This window comes from Tasmannia lanceolata, unplaced genomic scaffold (assembly GCF_043159265.1).
Source record: "Tasmannia lanceolata isolate RefF3 unplaced genomic scaffold, GAP_Taslan_0.1 ptg000002l, whole genome shotgun sequence".
NCBI classification, from domain to species: Eukaryota; Viridiplantae; Streptophyta; class Magnoliopsida; order Canellales; family Winteraceae; genus Tasmannia; species Tasmannia lanceolata.
Genome location: NW_027518679.1, coordinates 7,111,252 through 7,138,683, shown reverse-complemented (window position 1 = coordinate 7,138,683; position 27,432 = coordinate 7,111,252). Strand labels below are relative to the sequence as shown.

General features: G+C 40.6%; 3 protein-coding genes across 3 annotated transcripts in view; 2 read left to right on the top strand and 1 right to left on the bottom strand.

Annotated features, from left to right (window-relative positions):
- The first annotated feature begins 39 nt into the window (after positions 1–39).
- Positions 40–951, top strand: LOC143887866 (uncharacterized). The gene has a single exon (XM_077392102.1). It carries the CDS (start codon positions 40–42, stop codon positions 949–951), a length of 912 nt encoding a protein of 303 aa, XP_077248217.1.
- Positions 952–4,827: 3,876 nt separating this feature from the next.
- LOC143887860 (putative ubiquitin-like-specific protease 1B) lies at positions 4,828–5,387 on the bottom strand. The gene is made up of 3 exons (XM_077392088.1): positions 5,262–5,387; positions 5,073–5,167; positions 4,828–4,993 (listed from the first exon to the last, which is right to left on the bottom strand). Exons 1-3 carry the CDS (start codon positions 5,385–5,387, stop codon positions 4,828–4,830), a joined length of 387 nt encoding a protein of 128 aa, XP_077248203.1.
- Positions 5,388–10,546: 5,159 nt separating this feature from the next.
- LOC143875873 (Co-chaperone GrpE family protein) overlaps positions 10,547–27,432 on the top strand; it is a 50,513-nt gene continuing 33,627 nt past the window's right edge. The window contains exons 1-2 of the mRNA XM_077377486.1: positions 10,547–10,868; positions 18,246–18,755. Of these exons, the coding sequence (XP_077233601.1) occupies positions 10,653–10,868; positions 18,246–18,755 (726 nt within the window). The 5' untranslated portion in view covers positions 10,547–10,652. The remainder of the gene's footprint in view (positions 10,869–18,245; positions 18,756–27,432) is intronic.

The following is a 27,432-nucleotide window of genomic DNA, read 5'->3' as shown; positions in this document are numbered from 1 at the left end:
GCTGCTAGGGCTTTGAGAGAGAGTGTTTTCATAGACACAATGGAAAAAATTAAGGCGAGGAATGAAAATGCACACAACTGGATAGCCGCTATTCCGAAGGAAAACTGGGCTAGTTTCTACTTCAAGGGGGAAAGATATGATGTGTTGACCACCAATAGATCGGAGTGTTACAATGCAGTGCTAAAGGATGCCAGAAAATTACCGATTGCAGCTGCGGTGGAGCTCACTCGTTTTAAGAGCTCCGAATACATACAGAAACGTCAAGCGATGGGCCTTCAATGGGAAACAAAGTGCACCCATTATGCAGAAAAACATTTGGGACTGGCCAGGGAACAGGGTCGCGGATATACTGCTTATCGAGTAGGTGTGCACGAATTTGAAGTAAGGTCCCGTGATCATCATGATGTCGTAAACTTGCTGCAACAAACCTGTACATGTCGTGAGTTCCAAACGCTTGGGCTTCCGTGCGGACATGCCATGGCAGCCATTGCCATCACAGATTTTGATAAGTACGATTATTGCCATAAATGGTTTCGTATAGAGATGTATCGGGAAACGTACTGTGAGGTGCTTCACCCTACAGTAGATCGTACTCAATGGGAACTGCCTCCAGAACCTCTGCAGACTGTATTACCTCCAATAGCGAAAAGACCACCTGGACGGCCGCGAACGAGAAGATCTGACCGCGAATTGCAGAGTGGAGTGCATCGCAAATGTACGATCTGTGGAAAACTAGGCCACAACAAAAGGACTTGCAGAGAACCTCCCATGGAGAGACAACTCCCTGATGAATCTGCCATTGGACCCTCTGCCCCCGTTTTCAATAGGTACATGATACGTAATATATTGAGGTCAATAAGTAGTATAGAACATCCCCGATTCCATACTTATTCGGTGTGGTGGTGGTGTTGTAGGTCGGGTGTACCTTGTGCAGCTCCTTTTTTCACGTAATTATTCCGCGGAGAATGCATTGGAGGCTCCAGTTGGATGAAGGAGGAGAAGTGGATTAATTGAAAGTGTGCACAGTAATTAGTTGCTGTATATAATAATTTTTTGAGGGAAACCCTTTTTTGGTATACTGTAATTAGTGGTGTGCATAGTTGAAGGCTGGCAAGTTTTTTGAGGAGAACCCAATTTTTTGAAGGTGGAATACTCTATTTTTTGTTATACTGTAATTAATGGTATACTGTAATTAGTGGTGTGCATAGTTGAAGGCTGCCCAGTTTTATGAGGGAAACCCAATTTTCTGAAGGTGGAATACTCTATTTTTTGTTATACTGTAATTAATGGTATACTGTAATTAGTGGTGTGCATAGTTGAAGGCTGCCCATTTTTATGAGGAAAACCCAATTTTTTGAAGGTGGAATACTGTATTCTTTGTTATACTGTAATTAATGGTATACTGTAATTACTGGTATACTGTAATTTTTGGAGGGAAACCCTATTTTCTTAAGGTGGAATGGGTTGTCATAGTTGAAGGCTACCCAGTTTTCTGAAGCTCGAATGAGTTCTACCTTGCAAGCATTGTTAAAATAAGCTTTTCCCTGCTGGTAAGAAAATTCAAGAACTGGAAAATTAAATTGGTTGTATATATATATATATATATATATATATATGACATTTTTGTTCATTTTGCAAAAAGTTTGTCATTTTGCAAAAAAGTTTGCAAAAAGCTTTTCCCTGCTGGTAAGAAAGGGCGAAATAAAGTTTGTCATTTTGCAACATTTATTTATTGACCTTTTTGTTCGTTTCATGGGCATTGATGTCCCAAAAAAATGGAGCATAGAGCTTTACTCCCCCTTAATATATGCATATTATTATGACTTGGGAGCTCAAATATTCTCCCCCTTTTGTCATCACCAAAAAAGGTGGAACAAAAGGAAAGAGAGTAGGTGTGAGCAAATGAAAGTGCATACAACCACTCAAATGACATAGCATCCACGACACATCATAACAGTGACAGAATTATATAAAACGGAATACATCCCAAAAAGATCCAACTGACTATCCAAGCAACTACCTAAATATGATCCATACAACCAACTGATAATCCAAACACTATAGAAACATATAGATAAGGCTAATATAAAAAAAATCTGAACAAGACAGGATCCATCATCAGAGAACTAGAGCCATCTACTGCTCCGAAGGAGGCGGTGGGTGATGAGAAGAACTGTCCGGCGCCTGGCGCCACTGACCACTAGAGATGTAGCGATAATAGGCGGCCCACTGGTCATCAAAGTGGGAAGTCATGGTGTGGAAGCGAGTCAAAATCGCAGAGTCGACATGGGTAGACAACTGCTGAAACTGAGAGGCCATGGATCGCTCAATGGCCTCCTGCATGTGAGCCAAATCCTGGCGAGTGCAGAACTGAGATGTATCTTCTGAAGGCTGAGGTGCCGGTGCAGGCTGGTCCTCGGCTTCGTAGCCTCCTCCATCATGAACATCGATGTCAATCGTTGCTTCATTAAGAGCCATGCGGTTAAAGGTCGGAACATCAAACGGGGCAGTAGGAATCATGGTCATCTCTCCATCCAAGGTGATGCCGAAGTGCCGGAAGACACGGGTGAGAATCATGCCATATGGCAAGGAAGATCGGTAGCGTTCAGGGGTCTGAAACATGAAGCGAAACATGATATATGGCAGACAAAGCTGGCGGCCCTCTAGGATGCTGTAGATAATATATGCCTCTAAGGGTCTTACGGCTTCACGCATCCCACCACGAGGTATGAAGATGTGGTACATGAAGTTATGGAGCACGCGCGCAACCGGAATGAGGTCGGCAGATTATACGGGCATATTAGGGTGGTAGCGCCGTGTTATCCGCCCATAGACAGTGTCATGATCAATATCATCAAGTTCATGCGTCCCATCGTCCGGCCAAAAATAGTGTAAGAGGCCCTCATGGCTAATCCCAAATACTGTGGCAAAAGTCTGATAGGTGAGTTTGATGACAGTTTTCTTGACCTTAGATTCGATTTTGAAGAAGGAAGGGGAAATGGTGAGATTGGCATAGAAGAGACGCACCAATCGAGGGTAAACGGGTTCGTTAATGTGAAGGATGGGTGTCCAATGAAGAGCATCAAATTTGGCCTTTAAATCAAAATTTTCAAGGACAGGGGGATCAATGTACCTACCGGTCAGGACGCGCCTAGTGCCGACGTCGTCCCAAAGTTTCTTCGCCTTATCCCCAGTGAAATAGGACTTGGCCACAACCTCGGCAGCCACAGCCTTGGCCTTGGACTTCTTCCGTGAAGGCCCTTCTTCGTCGGGAACTTCTTCACGAACGTATTCAGGGTCTTCAACTTGGGAGGAGCCTCCGATGTTGAGATTTTTGGTTTTAGGAGGCATGGTGAGAGGAAATATGGGTGGAGAGAAAAGTGATATGTAAAGAAGAAGAGAAATAGACCTAAAATGGAGGCCAAAAAGAGAAATAGATAAGGGAAGAAAGAAAAAACGAAAAAGGGGTGAAATGCTAGGGTTTTAGGAAGAAGAGAGGGAATTGGAAGGGAGAAGAGGGTTTTGGAGGAAGATGTAGGGAGAAAATGACGGAACGAAAGAAAAAGTGGACTTAGGGTTTCAAGAGAAGTGGTTTAGGTATAGGGAAAGAAGAGAAGAAAAGTAAAGTAAAAAAAAGGAACCGGGTCCAGGGTTATGAAGCTCCTGGGCCGATTCTCGGAGTTCCGAGACACTGTGTCGGAGTTCCGAGAACAAAAGGAAATTTTTTTTTTCCATTGCCCGAATCTCGGAGTTCCGAGAATTACTCTCGGAGCTCCGAGAATTTACGGTTTTTTGTATATGCTACTGGAACGAATCTCGGAGTTCCGAGAAATGTTCTTGGAGCTCCGAGAATATACAGGTTTTTTGGATATGCTACTGGAAGGAATCTCGGAGTTCCGAGAAATGTTCTCGGAGCTCCGAGAATATACAGGTTTTTTGGATATGCTACTGGAACGAATCTCGGAGTTCCGAGAAAATTTCTCGGAGCTCCGAGAATAGACGGGTTTTTTCATATTATACTGGACCGAATGTCGGAGTTCCGAGAAAATATCTCGGAGCTCCGAGAATAACGTGGCGGAAATCTCGGAGTTCCGAGACATTGTCTCGGAATTCCGAGAATCGTTGGAGGTTCCAATTTAGGATCTGCTAACCCATTTATTTTATATTTTTATTTTGTATGAATTGTCTTTTGCTACACAAACTATTGAAATTGTGGCCCATCAAATGGACGTTATGGATCATCCTATGGTGTGGGGTGGAAAGTCCATTTGGAAAGAAGAGGGTGGCTGTTTTAAGAAATTAAGTGTGCAATTTATGAACAACTTTGAGGAAGAATTTTTTTCTTCCCAACAGTTCAAGCAACCAAACAAAACCGGAAAAGCACAAAAAACAGGGGTCCCATTGCCAACTATGACGATGAAAATATAAAGTAGAGAGAATAACCACAATTACAAATAAATCATATTTCCATCCAATAGAAATATAAATTCCCCCAAAACTTTATGAACAAATATTTGATGATTTTCAAAGACCTTTACCATATTTCGCAATGAACCCAATGCCACAACCACCATCACTTCACAGAACTTGATTTTTCATTACAAATACATAGTTGTCAGTATGCTGAGATACAAACAAACCCTCCCTCTGTGTCTCTACACCCTGCTTTCTGTCCTACACATATGCGCCCAACAATTACAAATAAATTTAGCCCATTTTACCCCATTTTGCTTACAAATACACAGAAAACTTCACTGGAAAGACCATCAATGTCCACCATGTTTACAACATCCATCAGAACTTGAAGAGAGGTTCTTCATTTTTCAGTCATATATCCCCCTTAAGGAAATCACCACAGTCCCCAAACTCTCCGCGCAAGAATCTTTCGCACAGCTGCAGCCGATAAGCGGGAATGTCAGACTTGCTGAAAGTAAATGGATCATTTGCATACAGATGGTCAATCGCTTTAAGCACGAACAAACCACAGTCGAACCTGCATAACAACAGTTGTATTGAGCGAATCAAAATCATAGCCTAGAAAAATAAACATTTAAATATACTAATATACTGACCCATTGACCTGTTGTGGGAAATTTTCCATCTGCGCATATTGAAAGTGGTCTATATCACAGCCCCTTTCCTTTAAGTACTCCTTCAACAACACAACCTGCAAGTGGTTAACATTGACAGGTTTAGGAAACATAAGTGTTATACGTATAGATTTATAAGTAGGAAAACATTAAAGATGCTAACCCACTTACGGTCAATCCTGCTCTTTCCTGGAACTCCATTCCTTTACAGGAATTGCATTCGCGGAAGATTTTGTTGACCATATCGACAATGAGGAGAACCCAATGGTTGTCTTCACATAATGGTAATAGTACCATTTTTACTGCTTCGAGGTGGTGGTTTATAAGTCTACTGTGCAGAGCGTCCTTCGCTGTCCTCCACTTTTCTACCCTCTGGACCTTAGTGACTTCGGTCCCTACTGCAGTAAGAGTTCCCAATAAAAAAAAGGAATTCAATGGGATACTACAGATAAAATCTTATGTAAACCTCAATGTGGGATGATAGAAATAACACTTACATGTACCACCGATGGAACGAAGACAATTCCCCCCATTGTAGGATCTGCTAACCCATCGTCGTTGGAGGACTGCACGTGCTTCCCATATATATCGACAATCTTCAAGGAAGAGAAGTAAATGTCAGATGTACATTATTCCCTATAGTAATGTAGAAATTAATGATAAAAAATGACACTTACAGTGCCAGTCAGGTATTGTCTGACATTCCAAAGCTGTTGTAGGTCTTTAGCTATTAGGTGTACATCATCCGTTTCCATGAGGATATCACTGCAAAATTGTATTAAATTGTTAGTTAATAATTTTCAATTCTGATCAACTTAAATCATGGTATAATATAATTCACATCTACTTGCCTTTTTTCATGCTTTAGAAGTCTCTCTATCAGAGCTGTTCTCCTTCCCTTACGCATCTTCCCGTCATCCCCTTTCTTCTTGGGCGGTGGTTTAGGTATGTTGGGGTCCTCCCCCTGTTTCTTCCCTTCCTTCTGCCTCCTCTTTCGGGTCTTCCCTGAATAGTAGGGGCTTTTTCTGGCTCTCCCAGGTTTCCTACTCCTTCCATCCATCTTCACACCCCTCACAATGCTCCCTAATTCGGAATCCACCATCTCATCCCATAGACCACTCACTTTCATCTCAACTTCAGTAGATGGTGCCTCTTCCTTGGTCACCTCCATTTCGAACAATCGTTGTAAAGGGTTAAGGATCACCCCGTCTGTGGTGCCGAATATTTCTTCATGTGACTTGGGGTTCTGAGCCGATACATCTATTAGGGTGGCGGCTGCATCCATGTCACATCCAAGGTCAGCTAAATCCGTCCAATCCTCGCACAGCTGCGAAGATAATCGTGCACCTTGAGATGCATTTTCGCCCTTCCTCTCCTCCTCAACCCCCTCCACCTCAACCCCCTCAATTCTTCCCCCAGTCCCTTCATTTGTTCTCCGCATACACTCCCATCCTTTTTTCAAATCCTCCTCTTTCTTTCTGACATCTTCCTCTCTTTTTCCAACATCTTCCTCTCTTTTTCTTATTTCTTCCCATGCTGCTGTAATCATCTGCCACTGTCTATCAATTACATCTCCCTCTCTCGCCAAAAATTTTATATGCTTCGACTCATCTTCACTACTTCCTTTCTCCATTTCACTTTCTACTCCCAAAACTATCCCCTTGGATTCCAACTGTTCCTTATCGACTTCCATTGTCTCATCAACATCCTAATGTTTAAACATGACAGTCAATGATCAAATTTAAAAAATCAATAAGTAAAATAAAATAACGTACGCAACATAGTCCTGCTCGACTGCATTACCTCATCCTGTAGGTACTGTGACTTCTCTAACAGAGATACTTTCAATGTCACCACCACCTGAATTTTTGGAAAACATAGTCAGTTATCAAGATACTAGTATTGATATATACGTTAACAAATTTTTCATATCTCACCTCCGATTTCTTTATCTGCTTCTGCTCCACTAATCGATATGTCTTTGATTCGTTTGCTTTCCAGTCCCATTTAAGGACACGTGGACGAGCAGTTGGATTGGTGGGAATCCAAAATGTGGTATGCTCATATAACCATACCTACATACATACGAAACACCATGTTAATCAAACTATAAACAGCACGGTTAGAATATTAAATGTCATGAGTCCAAATTACCTGAATTACCAACGAGCAGCCACCAAGGTACCTGCCACCCTTGCTGACTCTTCTAGGTAATCTACGAGCCAGTCATACACTGCCATCACCCAGTTATAGTTGCCAATGTTTCCTATGTCGTCGATGTAGGGCCAGAAGAGCTCGTCAGCTTGATGTGCGCTTTTTGTGAAAAGGACAGAGGCAAAAAGATGCAGGAGAACATATTTCACTGTCTTCTCTATCGAAACTTTATTGCGTTCTCTAACTAATGCTGTAATTTCATTCTCAATAACCGATGGCTTGACGTTGGCCTCTGGAAATGGCCAGCCAGGCACTTTAGGTTGCTGTTTTGTCCTGTCGAATGACAGAACCCTCACCACGTCCATTCGCTCTCCACTAAGTGGCAGTCCTAATGCCAATGCCACATCTCTTGGAAGGAAGGGGACGTTTATACTCCCTAACGTGAACGTGTTAGTGCCGGGAGTCCACTTATCGTGGATAGCTCTTATGAGAGGCTTGTGCATGATAATGTCCTCCATGCCAAACAGATGTCGGAAATGAGTCTTTTCTATGGCATGAAAATGGACTGGCTTGAACTTTATCCTGTCCATTGCCGATTTGAAAGAAGCTGGAGAACATCGTGCTGGGACGTATGGAGCCTGCAAAACAAATTACATCGCCAAAATATATGTGGTAAATGAATTAACTTACTATGATTGATACAATTAACAACATACACACTTACATCTGTTCCTCTCTTCTTCACAGCTGCAGTTTTTGTCTCCTCCCCTTCTAAACTCCTTTTTGTCCTTCTTGGAGGCTTTGTTACTTTCACTCTATCACTTTTTCGCATCACCATCTTTCAAGGCTTTGAATGGCTCCTGACCGGATAAAAATTGTATAACAATGAACAACCAAATCAAAATCACCGAGATCAATTCATAACCCAAAAACTCAGTTATATTGACAATCATTAAAAATCTCGTCCTCATCATCTCTAAAATAAATTACCAAGAAAATCAATAAAATCCAACCCATAGCATAAACTCATATTCCCAATCAGTACTATTATGAAGAAAAGCTACCAAGCAAACCAACAATTATTACAATTCTCATACTTACCTGAAATGGGGTAGAAGAAGTACCCTTGGAGGGTCCATCAAATCCAGAAGATGGTCCTGAAGTTCAAAGTCATGGGTTTTCAGCTACAAAGAAGGGGTTATTAGTACCTAAGGGGGGCTTCTCAAGGGCAACAGAGGGGACCTATGGATGGTATTAGAGAAGGGATTATGGGCCCTCAAATGGGGTAGAAGAAGTACCCTCGGAAGGTCCATCAAATCCAGAAGAAGGTCCTCAAGTTCAAAGGCATGGGTTTTCAGCTACAAAGAAGGGGTTATTAGTACCTAAGGGGGGCTTCTCAAGGCCAATAGAGGGGACCTATGGATGATATTAGAGAAGGGATTATGGGCCCTCAAATGGGGTAGGAGAAGTACCATTGGAGGGTGCAGCAAATCCAAAGATGGTGCTCAAGTTGAAAGGCATGGGTTTTCAGCTACAAAGAAGGGGTTATTAGTACCTAAGGGGGGCTTCTCAAGGGCAACAAAGGGGACCTATGGATGGTATTAGAGAAGGGATTATGGGCCCTCAAATGGGGTAGAAGAAGTACCCTCGGAGGGTCCATCAAATCCAGAAGATGGTCCTGAAGTTCAAAGTCATGGGTTTTCAGCTACAAAAAAGGGGTTACTAGTACCTAAGGGGGGCTTCTCAAGGTCAATAGAGGGGACCTATGGATGGTATTAGAGAAGGGATTATGGGCCCTCAAATGGGGTACGAGAAGTACCCTTGGAGGGTGCAGCAAATCCAAAGATGGTGCTCAAGTTGAAAGGCATGGGTTTTCAGTTACAAAGAAGGGGTTATTAGTACCTAAGGGGGGCTTCTCAAGGGCAACCGAGGGGAGCTATGCATGGTATTAGAGAAGGGATTATGGGCACTCAAATGGGGTAGAAGAAGTACCCTTGGAGGGTCCATCAAATCCAGAAGAAAGTCCTGAAGTTGAAAGTCATGGGTTTTCAGCTACAAAAAAGGGGGTTATTAGTACCTAAGGGGGGCTTCTCAAGGGCAATAGAGGGGAGCTATGCATGGTATTAGAGAAGGGATTATGGGCCCTCAAATGGGGTAGAAGAAGTACCCTTGGAGGGTCCATCAAATCCAGAAGATGGTCGTCAAGTTGAAAGTCATGGGTTTTCAGCTACAAAAAAGGGGTTAATAGTACCTAGAAGTAGTCGCCATAGAGGGGCCATCAACTGCCCAACATGGTCCCCAAGTTCACAGAAAAGGGTTTCCAGCTACTAGTACCAAAAGAGGGTTTTCAAGGCCAATATAGGGGAGCTCTACATGGTTTTCAAGAAAGTGTTTTTGAAATCCCATTTCTCCACTCCACAAATTGTAAAATTAAAAGCCTAGCATTAACATATGTACATGAAACGAAATTGCATTTCTCCATTCCACAAATTAACGTCAAAAATTAAACCCTAGCATCAACAAATACCGTAGCATGCAACTCTATTTTACTTTGTAGGTGGATACGCATATATGAAATGAAATCCCATCTCTCCATTTCACAAATTAATGTACAAAATAAAACCCTAGAATAAATAAACAGCAGAACGTTTCTCCATTTCACAAATTAATGTAAAATATAAAACCCTAGCAGCAACAAACAACATTTAAAAGCATTTACAACTATTTTACTCTGTAGGAGGAAATGCAGTAACTGAAATGTATATGAACTGAAAAAAATAAAAAAACATATAGCATGAAAAAGGATTCCCCCCCCTTTTGCATCTCTCTCAACCTGATTTTCCTCTTCAAAAATAAATAAAAATGAGATTGAATAAAGGAAGGGAAGGAAACGACGTACCAGGTAGGGTTTCCTTCAAATGCGAGGTTTGATACGTACTTCACCTTGGTCGAGATCGCCGTCGAGATCGTCGGAGTGATTGCCGTAGAGATCGCCGGAGGGAGGAGAGGACGAAAAAAATTTAACAGAGACGTGAAGAGAGAAGAGGGAAGAGAGAAGAGGGAAAACGTAAATATTTTTTTTTTAAAAATTTTTCTAAGTCATTTCACTGTTTCTGCCAGAGGGGCATTTTCGTCATTCGAAATTTCGAAATCCAAATTTTGACCCCCTTCTGTCATTTCCAACAAACACTTGACCCCTATGATATTATGTCTTTTATTAGTCCCCTTGTGTCAAATTTCCTTTTATTTGTCCCCCTTATGTCAAATTTCCTTGACTAAATATGTAGGATGAGCTTCCTACTCAACTAGCCACGTGTACAGTTGGTAATGCAGAAGCAATGATCGGACCATTTTAGAGACTGGCGAGAAGGTTTAAGGGTTCTGATCGACGGTCTGTCTTCCAAATCCATGGCTGTTGCTTACCCTCACTACTCTCTTCGCCTTTCTGCGATTCGAACCCCCACCAAAACCCTAAAACCCTCGCAAAATGGAACCCTAACCCCTCGGTCCTCCCACTTCCATCTCAGCTGCAAATCCAATCTAGGGTTTCCAACAATCCTCTTCTCTCCAGTCGCCAGGCGCCCCTTCAAAGCCTCTCTCAACACAGCAGAATCTGATTCCACGGTACGTTTTTTAAAATTCAAATTTCTCTCTTTCTTTCTTCTGTATCATCCTAGCTTTTTCCTTCAATTTCAGTCTTCTCTAATTTTTTTGTAGAAAATCTAAGGAGTTTCTAGTCCAACATCACTTCAGAAGCTATGTTTTTTATTGTAATTGGAAATACGTGTAGATTTTGTTTCTCTATTGGATGATCGAATTATGAGTGCTTTTCTGTAGAATTATGGAACAAAGAATTCATGTCGTCAATGTCAGAATCTTTTATATCAAATTTGCTTGCTAGCGAATTATTAAATTTGTGAAGCTTCGAGTTGTTATTTATTTTTTGTTTTATATATTTTTTTCCAAATGCATGGTGTATCTGCGGTTGTTGTTCCTTGAAAATTTATTGGTGTAAAGATGATTGATGTATAGATGATTGAGGAGGTCAATTTGGTTTACAACATACAGGCATTGTACTTCTTTGGAACCTTTGATTATGTTTTCCCATTTTTCAGTAAGGGATTTGCTAGTGTCCTTCGCAAAAGGCGGAACTACTGGGCCGGGAGAGGACAACCTGTTGTTCCTGCTCCTCTTTCTTCGCTTCGGGGACGGATGTCCTACGGTAGGTAACAGCAGGCACAAGCACTTGACCGAAGGGGGCCAGCGCTTCTACTCCACCGAGGAGCCGTTCGCAGCACGACAGGTTTCTCTCGCTACACCTCTGTTGTCTTTCCCTCCTGGTTCTATAGCTGGATCCAATACGGGTCCTTTCTCTCACTACTCAAACCGTATTTCAGTAGTCCCGGTGGAATGATCGTGATTCATTCAATAGAGTTGGGCGGGATTTCAGTCCTTCTCGCGTTATGAAATTGACACATCATTTCGCGGATGGTCTGTTGCATTTGAGAGCAGCCACATCATGAACGAGGACAAAATCGGCTGAAAAGTGAGCATGTCTGTCAAATGCAACAGACCATCCATGAAATGCCTTTTGCGATGGGTGCTAGCAAATCCGTTTCAGTAATAATACTTTCCGTGAATTTACATATTTCTGTTGGATAATCCACTGGTGGAACATAAAGTGTCAGTCTGTATAATTTCAGTGGTTCTATTGAAAGGAGACAGTGTAAGAAAATCATTGAAGGTTTTGAAGCATGGTAGGAGCGTATAGGCATGATCCACCTGGCTATAGGCAAATGGGACGTGTGAAATGCTTTTCTGATCGCGATTTTTGGATCTTTGCTGGTGTAACCTTTGAAGTTTCAGTGACTGTCTGTGTACATGCAAGGAACATTGCCCATAATCTGACCTATATATGCTAAAGATTTTTTTAATGATAACATAACTTTATTAAAAAGAGAGGGATGAGAAATCCCCACAATTGGGAATTATACAAGGCAAACCAAAATACATATCAGATCACATATACTTTGCTGAGTAAACCTAGTTACAGACTTGTCTCTCAAAATTCAGTGCCTTTCAACCTCTAACCTTTTTGCCCACACAATTGTGTATGAGAAGTCACTTTCTATTATCAGATTCTCATCCAAATAGCCTAAGAAGATTTTCAACCCACATAGCATCGCTTTTGCTTATCTTCATTTTAATGACAAACACCCGCCAGTCCCGAGTATGCTTTGGTAATACTCCCACTTAAACAGTGGAAAACTCCCCATATGGCAGCCAACCCTGGTTTGTCCATCGAATTTCCATCAAAGTATATCTTTAACCATTTGGTCGGTGGTGGCATCCATTTGGGGGAGGCCTTTCTCATCCCTTTTACCAAATAATTTTCCTCAAATTTCTTAGAATCTTTTGCAAAGAACATTTGCGTAGCTTTTTACCAGCCTTTGCCAGAGCAATTATATCCATTTTTATATCCAGTATGGCATGTCCTGATGATTTGCTTTTCTCATTGAGAATTTGATTGGGTCTTTGTCTTTTCTCAACTAAACTAAACTCAACTCAACTAAGCCTTTTTCCCAAACTAGTTGGGGTTGGCTAATGGATCCTTTAGAAAATTTTCACGATGAAGGTGAAAGGATCTACCCGGCTCAAATTAACTAAGTCTAATCCTGACACTAGTTGGGTTCGTCTAGATGGATCATTTTCTTCCATTCTCTCCTAACTAAGGTCATGATCTATGTTATGTTCCTAGCCCTCAAGTCTTTCCTCACTGTTTCTACCCAAGTCTAATCCTGACGCTAGTTGTGTTTTTGTCTTTTCTAAGATTCCAAATTATTGCATAAGGCTTTCTTGACCTCACAGAAAGAATTCCCTCTTCAATGGAGAACTACTTTTTTTAAAGAGAAGTGTGTGACCTAAACTATCCCTACCCACGTATGATGCTGCACCAAACTGCGTGTGCATAGTCACAATAAAGGAAAAGATGCTTTCGTCCTCTCTTTTGCACAATACACATTTATTGGCAAGCCTAAAACTTCTTCGCTTGATTCTGTCTCATGTGCTTAATTTTTTTCTGCATCACTGTCTACCTGAAAGCCACTACCCTAGGTGGGAAATGGGTTACTTTCCTTATTTTTGCAATATAGGATCTTCCTTCTCCGTTAAGAGCATCTAAGAAGAATGAATGAACTGAGAAGCTACTATAAATGGCCAATATGGAAGCTCTTCCATCAGGTCCTTGGTTAGAAAGGTAAAAGCTGCTAAGGTTTACTAAAGGTTTGGAAACTCATCTATTTCATTTTGTTTTAGGTTCCTCCTAAGCCTAATGTCCCAAGCAAGGTTCTAGAAATCGGAATCGAATAGGGTCGAATCGTAAATTGTAAGTTGTTTTAAGATTTATATAAAAATTTGAGAAAAAAAATAAAAAAGTCAAAAACAAGCTGTGAATCAGTTCCAGAAACCCCCAATCCATGTGTTCATATGCTTTCTTCATATCAATCTTACACGTGATCCTCACTTCTTCTTCTCTTTTGTTTCAGTCGAAGCTTTCACTTACAATTAACTAAGTAAGCCACCAAGAATTCGTTTACCTCTCACAAATGCTCCCTAGATATTGTGATAGAACCTCATGCATAACCCCTTTGATTCTATTGACAATCACCTTGGTCAAAATCTTGTACACACGGTGAATGAAGCTCAATGCTTAAAAATGCGGATGCGGTGCGGAACGTGACCGAAGAAAATCCTAGTAGACTCGGCACGACACGGCTGAGTACTTGGTTGACGCAGTCATAATTCGGGAGAGTCAAAGGAGTTTTTATTGACTCTGTTCTGCGAGGAGCAAGATAGTCTTTCAGGCAACCGATTGGATCTACTTGTCAAGTAAAGCCTCCAGGGCAAAAGGAATGTGGATGCGGCGCAACGCGAAATGCGGCGAAGATAAAAGGGAGTCGACTCGGATGAGTCAACGTAGAGCGTGGGAGTTTTAAACTATGATCATGCTAATTGACCTGAAATCATTTAATTCTATCATGTTTTCTTCGATATTAGGGTTGTGAAGGTAGTATTATTTTACTTTCCCAGCCTTCCCCTCATGGAATTCATTTAGAAAGTTTATACGGTCTAGCATCATTACCTCCCAAAATGTCTGCTAGATTTCCATAGGAAAACCATTCGGGCTAAGGGGCTTCATCTCTTGTCATATCAAAAACAGTCTTCCTCACTTCCTCTTTTTCAAAGTTTTTTCCCCGTCATCTACTTTGATCATGTCAAGGGCTTTGAAATTGAGGTCATCTATTTTGGATCTCCATATATAATCTTCTATATGCAACTTCGAAAAGTATTAATCATCATTTGTTTTGTTAGAAAAGGGTGGAAAAAACCCGAGCAAAATTGCTACACGTAGCGGAAAATTAAACCGTGTAGAACAAAAATTTTGCTCTAATCTAAGATTCCTAGGGACTAATTGATTTTTATAATGATTTAATAAACATAAATATAAATACCTTTAAGTGGCTGTACAGAAGAACTCGTCCGCTTGATCCACTCCTCGAAAATTCGCTGACGATCTAATCGACGCGAAACCGCAAGTTGAATTGATGGATTCCTTTTGTTGCACAAAGGATCTTGTAAACAACTCTTTGTTTATTTTATAATCTGATCTAAATCAAATTATAATATGGAAATATGTATTTAGATCAATGGAGCTTGGTTGGATGTTTGTCTTGGACTTAGAAAAGACAAAACTAGTTGATGGAATTAAAGAAGAAGAAGAAGAGAAAGACTTTGGGGTGTCTATACCAATTTTCAGCATATGGAATTATGGAAGAGCTGTAGAAAACTCCACCAATATGTCTTATATTTATAGAGTTCTCAATTTGCATATGCACAATCCAAAGTTTCTAGAGAATTCTTAAAAACAATGAAAACTAGCCACAATTGGAAGCTCCAATTTGGAAATAAGCTAGTTTGCTTTTTCAAAATAGAAATCAAACAATGTGGGGAATGTTTTTAGAAATTCTTGGATTTTTAGAAATCCCTAAATTGAATTTTTCCAAGTAAAAAACGTTGGTTGCTTTATTGGATGAAAACAATCCCTAAAATATCTTCTACACTCTTTCTTTTTTTCTACATTCCTGCTATAATGCTGTAGGTCAAATTTCGACCTCATTTTTGGACAACTAAATGCCCGAATTAGAAAAAATCATAAACTACAAAGTTGTAGATCTTTCAAAGTTCTTCGAAACGATTACTTCAACATTAATTTTGGCCAAGAGATGAGTAAGTTATGACTGCTTTAGTAAAACCACTCTATAAGCTAAACTAACAATTATTTATTTAATTTTTTAATTAATTAAACATATTTTCTCCCATCCAATGTGATAAAAGCTCCATCCATATTTTCTTATAATTCCCCAAAAAAACTCTTATGGTTTATACTTAACCATTTTGGTATTCCCAATGTGCACATACACTATATACATTGTATATATCCTTTCAATGCATCCACTGCCACGAAACTAGTTTGTATATGCAACAAAATAAATGCGTGACCTCTATCTAATAGATTATAATAGGTCAATCGAGTAGTAGTGAGTGGGATCGTAGCAGGGATTTAACGGTAGATCCTGCAGAACCCATAAATGGGCCCCACTGCAATTATTGCTCTGTAGCCAATACTACAATCGCATTGAGTCAGTGGCCTCCATCAAGACGTAACCCTGAAGATAACTGTCAAATCATCATACCCCTAATCACATTAAATGTGTAAGTCTTTTCTCCAAGTCCACATCTACCTAGTTGAGTCCTACGGGAGGTGGACATTAACTACCCCCGGGCTCACTCATGGTATACCTTTCAAAACTTATTTTGTGAAAACCTTTTGATAAACATTTTATCAAATCGAGCTGCCCAGGTATTTTTCTAGGCCTACTGCTCTGACCAAAATCGTAGATGTTATCCTATTAAATAGGCGGAGAATTCCATGTCGGGCATCAGTATTGACCTCGAAGGTTTGTTCAACACTCCAGTACTACACTCTGGTGACTCCAAGAGAATCATGGTTAGATAGACGAAAAATAAGAGATTTGCCAACAGACCAATATGACCCCTCATGTCAAAAAGATATGTAAAGGGTCTTGTCTGGTATAATAGCTTAATTATCTCTTGTCTACATGCTATTTTAATGTGATCCTGTTCAATACGCAATCTCATTGTCTCACCCATTCTATCTTGCTTAGGGTCCTCTTCTCGAGTGATTGAGATAAGTCACTCCACATCTCGTGCATGTTCGCAATATAGATGCTAGTTGTATACAGGAGGAGGTGTCCAAACCTCAACCCCAACTAGGAACTATTATGGTCTGCAAAGAACCGGAATCCCATATCTCCTTGCTCCCTAGGATCTGTGAATCCATGAGCATGAGTTTCCTACTTCGCTACCTAAGGACAAATACGTGTCAATGATAAGTAATATATTACACATATTTAACTTTTAGTACCCATAATTTGTCAAGAAAAGAAACTTTTATTGATTAACATGCGAAAATACACTGGGTTTTAGGGCACCTACTCTTACCGTTTTATCCTCTTTTTTTCTTTCGATAACCTCTTCATCATGAACAATACAATTTATCATGCTTCTATCGATTATATGTTGTGGTAAGGTCACCAGGCTAACATTGCGGCTATGTGGGAAGACATGCATAAATAGAAGTACTGACCCTTCTGCCATTGACGCCAATAGTTGCTTTCTTAGGGTGCCATTTTGTAGAATGATACTAGCAACTCATGGATAGTCTTCTTAGGCGCTCACCCATGCTGGAATAGAGACTTGAAAGCAATTTGCAACCCCAACTTGCAGTTGCTGTCCTTTTTCATGTTGAAGAATGCAGGCAACATGGTGAGACTGATCAAATCTCTCATAAATCTCGCTTTATTTCAGATATTGGCTAGTGCATGTAACTTTTATTACTATCTGTCGGCTTTGTCAATGCCAAGATGCCCACTTGTGAGTGAAGTGTGGGCCTTGTCTTTCTTTTTACTGTAAGAATTTCTCTCTTAAGAGAACTATCTTCCAATTGAGTGCCATCGGCACATCGGTAGGTAGAAGTTCACAGTCTTGTGTTGCCGTTTCTGTCTTTGCAGTCACTGCAATCTAAAGGTAATAATCTCATTACACCGAGGAATCATCTGGGAAGGCCTAGATGACAGATCCACTTTTTTTCCTATTCCTGTCCTTTCTTGTCTCTGACCATAATGTCGAATTTAAAGCTAAAAGTCGACAATTCTTTTAATAACCTGTGATTGTAAACATTTTGATGACTTGGAATCTTTTTCGAAAACGCGGAGACAATTTTTTCATAGCCGGACCAACAAAATAGCTTCTTATCATTACTAGACTAACTGAGCTGACAACAGAATATATCTCAGGATGATAGCATATTACTAACTATTATGGGAAAAGATCTTGCATTTCACAATTTTTAATTTCCTCCCAATCCGTGAATCTAATGTCTGCATTAAGTTACTAACTCTTTGATTGAAGGACGGGCCACCCAGCCGGCGAGTGATGGTTCTAAATAGTAACCATCTGAATGACAGAGATTCAGGGATGCAGATGGACTGTTAAAGAAAAAAGGACAAATTATCCACATTCAAAGGGGGAAGTCCTGCAAGTGGGCACTGAGGATCTTCCGATGATTTATTTTTGGGCTATGGCTCATCTATGGTGGGATTGCCTGAATGAACTGTCCTGATCTTGTGCAAATCCATAATGTGTACATGGAGTGAAAAAAAAAAGTGTATAGAAACAGTATCCTTTGGCAAGATTTATTGAAACTAATAACTCGTTGCCATATAATCAAGAAAGAATTCCCTTATGCCTTATTTTGCTTCTAATTCGGCATTACCAAAAGCAGTGATTTCTTGTAATTAGTTTGGTTATGATTTTTCTCTCGTACATCGTATATTTCTAACTATGTCCATATTTCTTTAGTTAGTGGACGTGGAAGAAGCTGATGTAAATAACAAAAAACAAGAGGCCGATGTAGATCAGAAACGTCCACCTTCTCTGAAGACCCTGATTGAAGTTTACAAGGAGGCTATTCTTGATGGAGACGAAAAGTCTGTCTCTGACATTGAGGCAATGATTTGTCAAATGGAAAACGAGAAGAATGGATTGCTCCAAAAAGTTGCAGGATTATCAGCAGATATAACATCTGGGAAGGATAGATTTCTTCGCTTGAAAGCGGATTTTGAAAATTCAAGAAAGCGTTCAGAGAATGACCGTCTCACATTGACATCTGATGTTCGAAGAGAAGTAATTGAGAGCCTCTTACCCATGGTGGATAATTTTGAGAGAGCCAAGCAACAGGCTAAGTCTGGAACAGAAAAGGAGAAAAAGATAGACACAAGTTATCAAGGTATATATAAGCAGTTCGTGGAGACCATGAGAAGCTTGTGTGTTTCTATTGTGGAGACTGTTGGCAAGCCATTCAATCCTTCAGTAAGTAGAACATTTTTGTACTCATTTCAGTTGCGTGTTTCAATTGTTTCTCTGCTATTTTTGTGTATTGATTGAAATTTTTGCTCTTCTGGTTGCCCATATTTAACTTACATTCGTAGTTGTCTGTCTGCCATTTACTTTTTGATGACTGTCTTCTTTCCCTCAAGTTGAAAGGCAAAAATCTATTATGATATGGCATTCTAAAAGGTAAGAAAGCACATTTCTTTCCTTTTTTTTTGTTGGAAAAGAAGTCCCTTACACCATTGAAGTTTTACTCGAACGCTATCTATAAATTTATGAATAGCCATGTCTCACTAAAAATTCTGAAGGGTTTGGTAGGCTCTTATAGGTGCCATGACATTTACTTGATATATTTTGATGCGATCTAATTGAGCCACTGCCACTTCTTAATGTGTCGAGCATGTGTATGAGATTGTTCCTATGTACTCACATGCCTAGCATAAGCAAACTTATCTTGGATATTAATGTTTCAATATTCGTATTTGTGTGCGTGCTAGCTAGTCTTACACTCCGAAGTGCATAGATAAAGAAAACCCACTCTTGTATGGCTGTGTTCAGCTCAAAGTTGAAAGGAGCAATTGGAGAAATCTTCTCAATCTGGAGAGGACGATAAAGTCGAGAAGGCATAAAATAATAACTGATTCATATTGATGTAGTAGAGAGAAGAGTGATATTGGGAGTACGGTGACTGTGATTACCTGAACTTTCATTGGCGAAGGTTGCCTTTGTTGTAAGCTGCAGCTTGAGTGAGGTCCGGATGTCAAGGGGCGGAGATTGGTGGTTGGCCAGCAAAAGCGGGAAAGATGAGGACATTGTGATGTCAACTAACGAAGAAGGCTGGACGATTCAGAGGTCACCAAAGCATAGTTACTAGGAAAAGAATCCTAGTCTGGAAACGTGAGATCCGGATTGGAGGTGCTGCTTGTGCAGGTTCATTAGCTTCAGGAGAAAGTTTTGCTTGAAGTGTTCTCCAAACAAAAACTCAGGCAACCATTGGGGACATATGGGTGTTTGAGGTGATAAGCAGGAGGTGGAAAGAAAACCCAAGAGGAGCTGTTCATGCTTTAGTCCTCTTAAAGGAGAGGAATTGAACCATGCATATTGTAATAACATTTCCCATGCCATATTTGAAAGCATAGGATGGGAGAAGAAATTCCTAAGCCATATTTGAGAGTATCAACTGTTGAATTATGATGGTGTAAGCCCAAGGGTCTACTCTCCTATCTTGTTTTGATGATTCTAAACATAATTGATTATGTTCTTGAATACTAATCAATTTGCCTTGAAGTGTTGTGTTTAGATAGGTTGATCATTGAAGAAACCAACACTCCACATGGTCCTGCTTGAAAATGTACCACACAAGAGTCAAAAGAGCTAAGTGGAGCTCACATCATCTCTCAAGCAAGCATACACAAAATGGAAGATCAATTGAAGACCAAAGCTAAAGAGAAGTTGAAGGTTACATAGATTTCATTGTACATCTTTTCTCTTTAGATTTATAAGTCAAGGCAAAGTTTTTCAAAAGAGTTTTAAAAAACACTTAAGAACTTAAATGGTTTAGTGAATGGTTATGTGGTGGACCAACATGTTGGGACCCTCATAAACATTCAAAATTATCTTAGGAATTGAGTTCCAAAAGCCCAAAATCAAATAAGCAATAAAAAGATAAAAATCTGCTTATTTTAAGCTTCTCGGAACTCCGAGATTTTTCTCGGAGCTCCGAGCTCGGAACTCCGAGAAATGGTCCAGTAGTTTTTAACAACTTCTGGCCATTCTCTCGGAACTCCGAGAAATTTTCTCGGAACTTCTGAGAAATGGTCCAGTAGAATTTTTCTTCTTCTGGCCGTTCTCTCGGAACTCCGAGAATTTGTCTCGAAACTCCGAGAATTTCTCGGAGCTCCGAGAATGGTTCTCGGAGCTCCGAGAATGGTTCTCGGAACTCCGAGAATATCGCGACAGCACAGAAAAGAGCCGTTGGGATTTGAATTAAAATGTGGTTTTTGATATTAACACCCTCAAACGGTCATATTTTGTCAAGAGACTATATATACACATTCAAGATGATTATTTTCCTCTCTTGATTATTTGGAGAAACCTCCTTAAGCATTCAAACAAATTTGCAACCCATTTGAGCTTAAGAATTTGTTTTCTCCCCAAACTTGCCTTGCACTTGCAAATCAATTGAGTTTGGATTTAGGCTTTCACTTGCAACCTACTTTGGAGAGCATTCAAGGGGACTACATCGTGCATCAAGCTTTCAAGAGAAGCCAAGTATTTCATCTTCTATTCTTGTAAAGGTGGCTAGGGCATCCTATCTTAATACCCTAGGGAGTATCGCTTAGAACTCGGCGAAGAAGGAGAGTCGGTGTAAAGGTGTCAAGGGCATCCTTATTTAATATCCCTTGGGAGTGTAATCGCCTCGGAGCCGGGCATCGTGGAGGTCTCACAATAGTGGAAATCCTTAAGGACGATCTTAAGAAGAGTGGAGTAGGGCTTTGCCCGAACCACTATACATCGGTGTGTTCTTTCCTTGTCTTGTATGTTCATTCTTATTTTGGTTTGGTATTTCCTTTTAATTTGATCTAAGTTGAACTAACCAAAATCTAATCAAGAGAAGAAAATCCAAATTAGGTTTAATACTTAAAACGAAAAAGGTATAAATTTAGTGTTAAAACCAATTCACCCCCCCTCTTGTTTATTTCAGATGGTTCTTTGGAGGCAATGCTCAATGATCCTGTTCGAATGGAGTATAGGGGATAGAGGTGGATTAGGAAGGAACTCTAAAAAGGGTATTCTTTCTGAGGAAATGCTTAGTTGGGAAATTTAAGGGGGATAGGGGGGCGAGGAAAGGAGGGATTGACTACATTAGAGCAGATCCAACGATCATGGTTTTAAATTTTCACCTAAACTGATACGGAATGATCGAAATGTTTCCATTTCCATACCCACCAAAACACAGAGAAACTGAAACACATACTAAAACCAAAACCGTAAGTGTGTATTACATTATTTTGATCGAAACTTCGAAACATGCCGGTTTTGGTTAGAAATTTCAGTGAAAATCCAATGAAAGCATGAAAACATATGGAAAGATATGTTAATGACGAAAATTTAAAATGAAACTTAAAGAATTGTTAATTTTTATTTATTTATTATTTTTTTAAAAAAAGGTAGGGAAAATTTGTGCCTACAATATATACTAATAAGGGCTAATAGGGGTCACCCTAGATGTGGAAGCAAGGAGTTCCTCTCATGCCCTTATTAGCCCCTCATGTAAGGGTGTTTAGGGCACAAAAAGTTGTTGAAGCACACATGGTTTCTTACACAGAAGTATCAAAAACTATTTATTTTATTTAAAAATAGAGAATTAAAGAATAATTAAACTTTTAACATGATAACAAAATCAAGGCATGTACATATTTTCCATGCCCTATTATACATAGAATTTATGTGGTATTTTTTCATTCCTTTCTATTCTGTTATAATCTTTAATAAAAAAAAATCATTCTTTGCCATTTAGTGTAGTAGTGTTATACCATACAATTTTGTGTTACATAAATATATTTTTATGAATTGCATGTGCAATGTGGTTTATGGATTATGTATAAATATTTTATGAGGGATTTGCTAGCGTCCATCGCAAAAGACATTTTTCGGATGGCCTGTTGCATGTGAATGCTGCCACATAGGCTCACTTTTCAGCCGATTTTGTCTTCATTCACAAGGTGGCTGCTCTCACATGCAACAGGCCATCCGTGAAATGCCTTCTGCGATGGACGCTAGCAAATCCCTTTATATAAATTGCATATGAAATATGGTATTACTAAATAATCCGACGTGTGCAATAACTCATGTCACAAGGTGTTCGATGTTGTTAAACCATTATGGGATGTTTTCTTATTTATGTGATGGTTTTGTAAGTATATTTGTACTTATTGTAGCATTTCCTAAAGTTTCATCTTAAATGTCCATCATTTGCATACATTTTCATATGTTTTTGTGATTTTACCAAAAAACTTGTCCAAAATTGACATATTTTCATTTTCTTCGCGACGGAAACACATGCCAAAACCAAAAATTGAAGCCTTGCTTCATATTATTGAATTGATTGAGTTTGAGTACGTGCTATTGTCAGTATTCATCTCTGAATAGGAGGCAAACATAGCTATAAAATGATAAGAAAAGGAGAGCTGTTCGATAGATCCAATATGAAAAATGGGGTTTAAACAGGGAGAATGGATGAGACAGCAATGTGTCATCTTCAACAATATCCCTCTCCACTCATTGAAGTATACTGTTAGGAGGCTTCGAGAATGCCTTGGCAGGGTGACTGAGATTGATTAGAGAATGGAGATGATGGAAGAGATGGGTTGCACTCATGTCCTCGTCGAATGACCTAGAGACGAAGGTGTTAAAGTATAAAAGAATAAATAACGCCTTCTCCAACAGATTAAGCTTTTGAAGTAAATGGTCGTTTCTCATGGTATCAAAGCAAAGGTCCTTATTTCAAACCTCCTTGATGTCAAAAATCCACATGCAATGGTCAACCCAAAAGTGGTCCCACATGTGCCATGTGTAGGCCAACCCAAAGAAAGAGGGGCCACACGTGAGGGGGAGTGTATATTATAAAAGAATAAATAACGCCTTCTCCAACAGCTTAAGCTTTTGGAGTAACTGGTCGGATATGTGTCACAGCTCTGGACCCAACACCCAGGAGAGATTTTCTCCATCAAGTTGATGTTCAGATTTCTTACCAAATGAAGGCTTTCCCAAGATCCAATGGTTCCGCATATGAAAATTGCAAGTTCCTCCTTGTATTCAAAGTTTTACTTGGACTATGCTACTTGGACTGCTTCTAATTAACACTTCAGATCGGCTATGTAGAACAGGATTTCACTTTGCAAACTGCTGCATCATTTTGCAAGGAGAATGAGGAAACTGTGGGTCACATTCTGGTGCATTATCCTTACTCAAGCAAGGTCTGGAATAGAGTTTTGCAATGGTTTAACATAATGTGGGTTATGCCGAGTTTGATTTCAAACCTCTACATTGGGTGGAGGTGCGTTCAATCTCTCTAGATTGTGTGGAGGAGCGTTCATCTTGGATTGTTGCGATCAAGCTTTTGGCTGATGGATTTCTTCACCATGATCTGGACCTTATGGATTGAGAGCAATGGAAGGCTGTTCAAGCAGAGGGAGGCGCTGTTTAATCAGATGATCTGGAAAATCAATGCTTTCATCATCCATTGGGCTCAGGTGCGAATCGAGTTTAGTAGCTATGTGTTTCAAGAGTTTACTCGTAAATGGGTTGAAATCGTCCACGGTCACATACATCCCGAGAAGGAAAATTTCTACTTAGTGGAAAGGTCATCTGGCTAATTCGATCAAATTGAATTTTGATGGATTTTCCATGGGAAATCCAGTTTCGACGGAGGAGTTTTAGAGATGTCGAGGGAAATGTGCTTTGGTCCTATTCATGGGAAACTTTTTGACGACTGGTAACTTTTTTTTTTTGGAATGGTGACGAATGATAACTATATTCAAAGCAAAAAGAAATTGCATATTTACATCAATGGGAAGAGAGGACCCGGAATAAGCTGATCTCCTTAAAGCCCCGGATTTAGCAGGGATCCGCTAGATCATTGGCACTCCTAGGGATATGAACAAAAGAAATGAAACTATCGTTAATCATAGAAACTATCTCATACAAAATCTTAGCTAATCTCCATGGACGAATTCTCGTGCCTTGAACCCAAGAAATAACATTTGAAGAATCACCTTCTTCCTCCCTTCCATTTGATCCCTAAATAAACTCATGCCGAAGTGAAGAGCCTGAACCTCTGCTTCGGTAGTGTCTGTTATTCCAACCGCCTAGAGAAGACGTAGATGATAGTTCCATTAAAACACCCCTGATTCCTGCTTGGTTGGGGTTGCCAAGAGAGCAACCATCAACATTTAGCTTGAAAACATTAGGTGAGCGTGGTCTACATATCGATAGCCACTTTTCCTATGGAATGGAACCCACCATGTTCTTCTTCCAAATCCTTATATTGCAATCCGTAGAGTAGCCCCAAAAATCATTGTTTTGCCGAGCCTAATTTGCCACGCAAAATTTGATCTTCGAAGCTAGCGTAATGGAAGATGAAGACTTTTTCTCTAAAATCTGAGCATTCCTTTCCAACCAAATCTCCCACATTACTACAAAGAGGATGAGACAACAACATGTTTTTCCCAATGAGCCAAGACTTGTCATGCTCCAACTCAGTAGAAAATTTTTGATGGAGTCCGATGCTACCTAATGAATGCCAAACCAATCGTACGCATGAGACCATATACAACGTGCCTTTTTGCAATGGATGAATATGTGGTTCATAGATTCTTCCTCTATAGAGCATAGGATGCACCTATTCAGCATCGGGATATTGCGCCTCTTGAGCTTGTCCATCGTATTGATTTTATCCAGCACTACCGTCCAGCACAAACTTGGATCCTAGTTGGCATTAGGGTTCCAATCCTTAATCCTTAGGAATGGAGAAACCGAGGGGTTACCAAGAAACCTGAAAAGAGACCTCTTGGATCAGGGCCCCAAATCTGATGATTCTCTTTATCCTGCGAGATGAAACTCTCTTGGAAGGATGAAATTAGAATAATAAAGCAATCAACATCATGACCTCTAAGATTCATATTAAACACAATATCCCAAACTATTCTACCCCCTACCTTGTTATAGCACTCAAATACGCTGCCATTTTTTTGGTTGCAATCCTATAGAGACTCGGGAATGCATGGGACGAAGGACAGACCCCTATCCAAATGTCACTCCAAAACCCCACTTTCTTTCCATCCCCACCCTAAACCTAATCCTCTGGTTGAAACAATCAGACAATGAAAAAATAGACTTTCATTCTCATGAGCCTCGACCTCTACCTATTCTACCCACTTCCCACCCTTCCCTAGATTCTCCATATTTTTGTTTTGAAAATTGACATTTATTATTCCCAAGACTGCCAAATAAGGGACAAGCTGTCCAATAACAAGCTACAAGAGTACCACCCTCTACATACAGTAGAAATATCTGTTGTATGCTACCCCTTCCATTCCCCATTACATTACCCAACCTAACTTGTTTCGAATCCAACAAAAGTGCCATATTTGTGGCGCCCCACCAAGTTAAGATGCGTGTCCGCCATGCCACACAGACTTCTCCACCACATTCCAGCTTGTGAATTCGGTTTTTTAAAATCTCGCTGGAGGACCTAGAGCTATTGTGCGCCCCAAACCGTGCACGATAGCCATATCGTACGCCAAGCCATCATTTTCGGGTGTAGTATCACATAGAAAGATTGGGTCAGTCCTCTTCTCCGGGAAGCCTCCCCGCCGACGATCACTTCCTTCTCCACGGTCACCCCCTCCTGTCCCTCCTACATCTCCTCCACAATAACCATCTCCGCCGGAGAAATCTGAGCCACCACCACTGTCTTCAAGAATCCGTCAACCTCCATTGCCACGGGTCACCAAGCCCATCCTCAGCCCACCACCCACGATCTTGATTCCGAAGACCACTGCTTCCTACGACCAGACTCGACAACCCCATTCTATATCTAGCAACCCACAACCTCTCACTTCCTCCACGACCTGCAGATCCGACAACCCATGGCCTTCACGCCTCGCACCGCCTATAGCTGGCCTTCCACGGCTCCAGATCCGGCAACCGACGGCCTTCCACGGCCTTCGGCAACCTCCACGGCCTTCGGCAACCTCCACGGTTTTTCACGACTTCAGATCCGGCCTCCACGGCTCTAGATCCTGCCTCCACGGAAGAGCCACACTCCAGATCTGGCCTCTACGGTTCTAGATCCGGCCTTCACGGCTCAAGTTTTTCCAGCAAAGGACAAGACAAGACGAGAGAGAGAGAGAGAGAGAGAGAGAGAGAGAGAGAGAGAGAGAGAGAGAGAGAGAGGCATCCGCCTCCCTCCCTAGGGCTTCCGTCGACCTAGGGAGGGAGCGCCTTCAAAATCGCCTTTTTTCTCTCGCTTAGATTTTCCTTTTTTGCTGCATATGATTTCCTCCAAAAGTCCCTTTGAAGTTTCTCAAACTTCTTAGCTACAATTGCCGGGATCTTAAATAGAGACATGAAATACACTAGAAGATTGGCAAAGCGGCTTTAATGAGAGTGATGCACCCCCCTCCCCCAATGCTAAGAAAGACTTCTTCCATCCAGCAAGTTTCTTTTCCATTCTCTCAATGATAGGATTCCACACCGAAGCCGCCATTGATCCTATGCCTAATGGTTGGCCAAGATAAGACATAGGAAGGCAGGCTAAGTAGGAAGGCTAATTAGCACCCTAGCTCCTCAGCCAAGCTTTGTAGATGATGTTGGTTAACGTTGCATCTGGCCAAACAACTTTACTCAAGTTCACCTTGAGCCGTGAAACCATCTCAAGATCACCCGAAGGTTGAAGATATGTTCCTTACATGCTTTGTAGAAGATGAGCATATCATCGGCAAATTGAAGATGAGAAATTGATCCTACTTCGTTTAAAAACATCTAATCGATCAAACCGTGCCTTTCTGTATTCACCAACATTAGACTTAGAGCTTACCCCGCAATGGCGAAAAGAAACGGAGAAAGTGGTCCCTGTTTCCTAAGAAGAAAC

What these genes read in the sequence shown, in the direction of transcription:
- LOC143887866 (XM_077392102.1), top strand. Translation starts at nt 40, where the DNA reads ATGGAAAAAATTAAGGCGAGGAATGAAAATGCACACAACTGGATAGCC.
- LOC143887860 (XM_077392088.1), bottom strand. Translation starts at nt 5,387, where the DNA reads ATGGTACTATTACCATTATGTGAAGACAACCATTGGGTTCTCCTCATT. An exon ending in AGGAAAGAGCAGGATTGACC is followed by an intron (nt 5,168 to 5,261) that starts GTAAGTGGGTTA and finishes AACCACTTGCAG; the next exon opens with GTTGTGTTGTTGAAGGAGTA. An exon ending in TTCCCACAACAGGTCAATGG is followed by an intron (nt 4,994 to 5,072) that starts GTCAGTATATTA and finishes GTTGTTATGCAG; the next exon opens with GTTCGACTGTGGTTTGTTCG.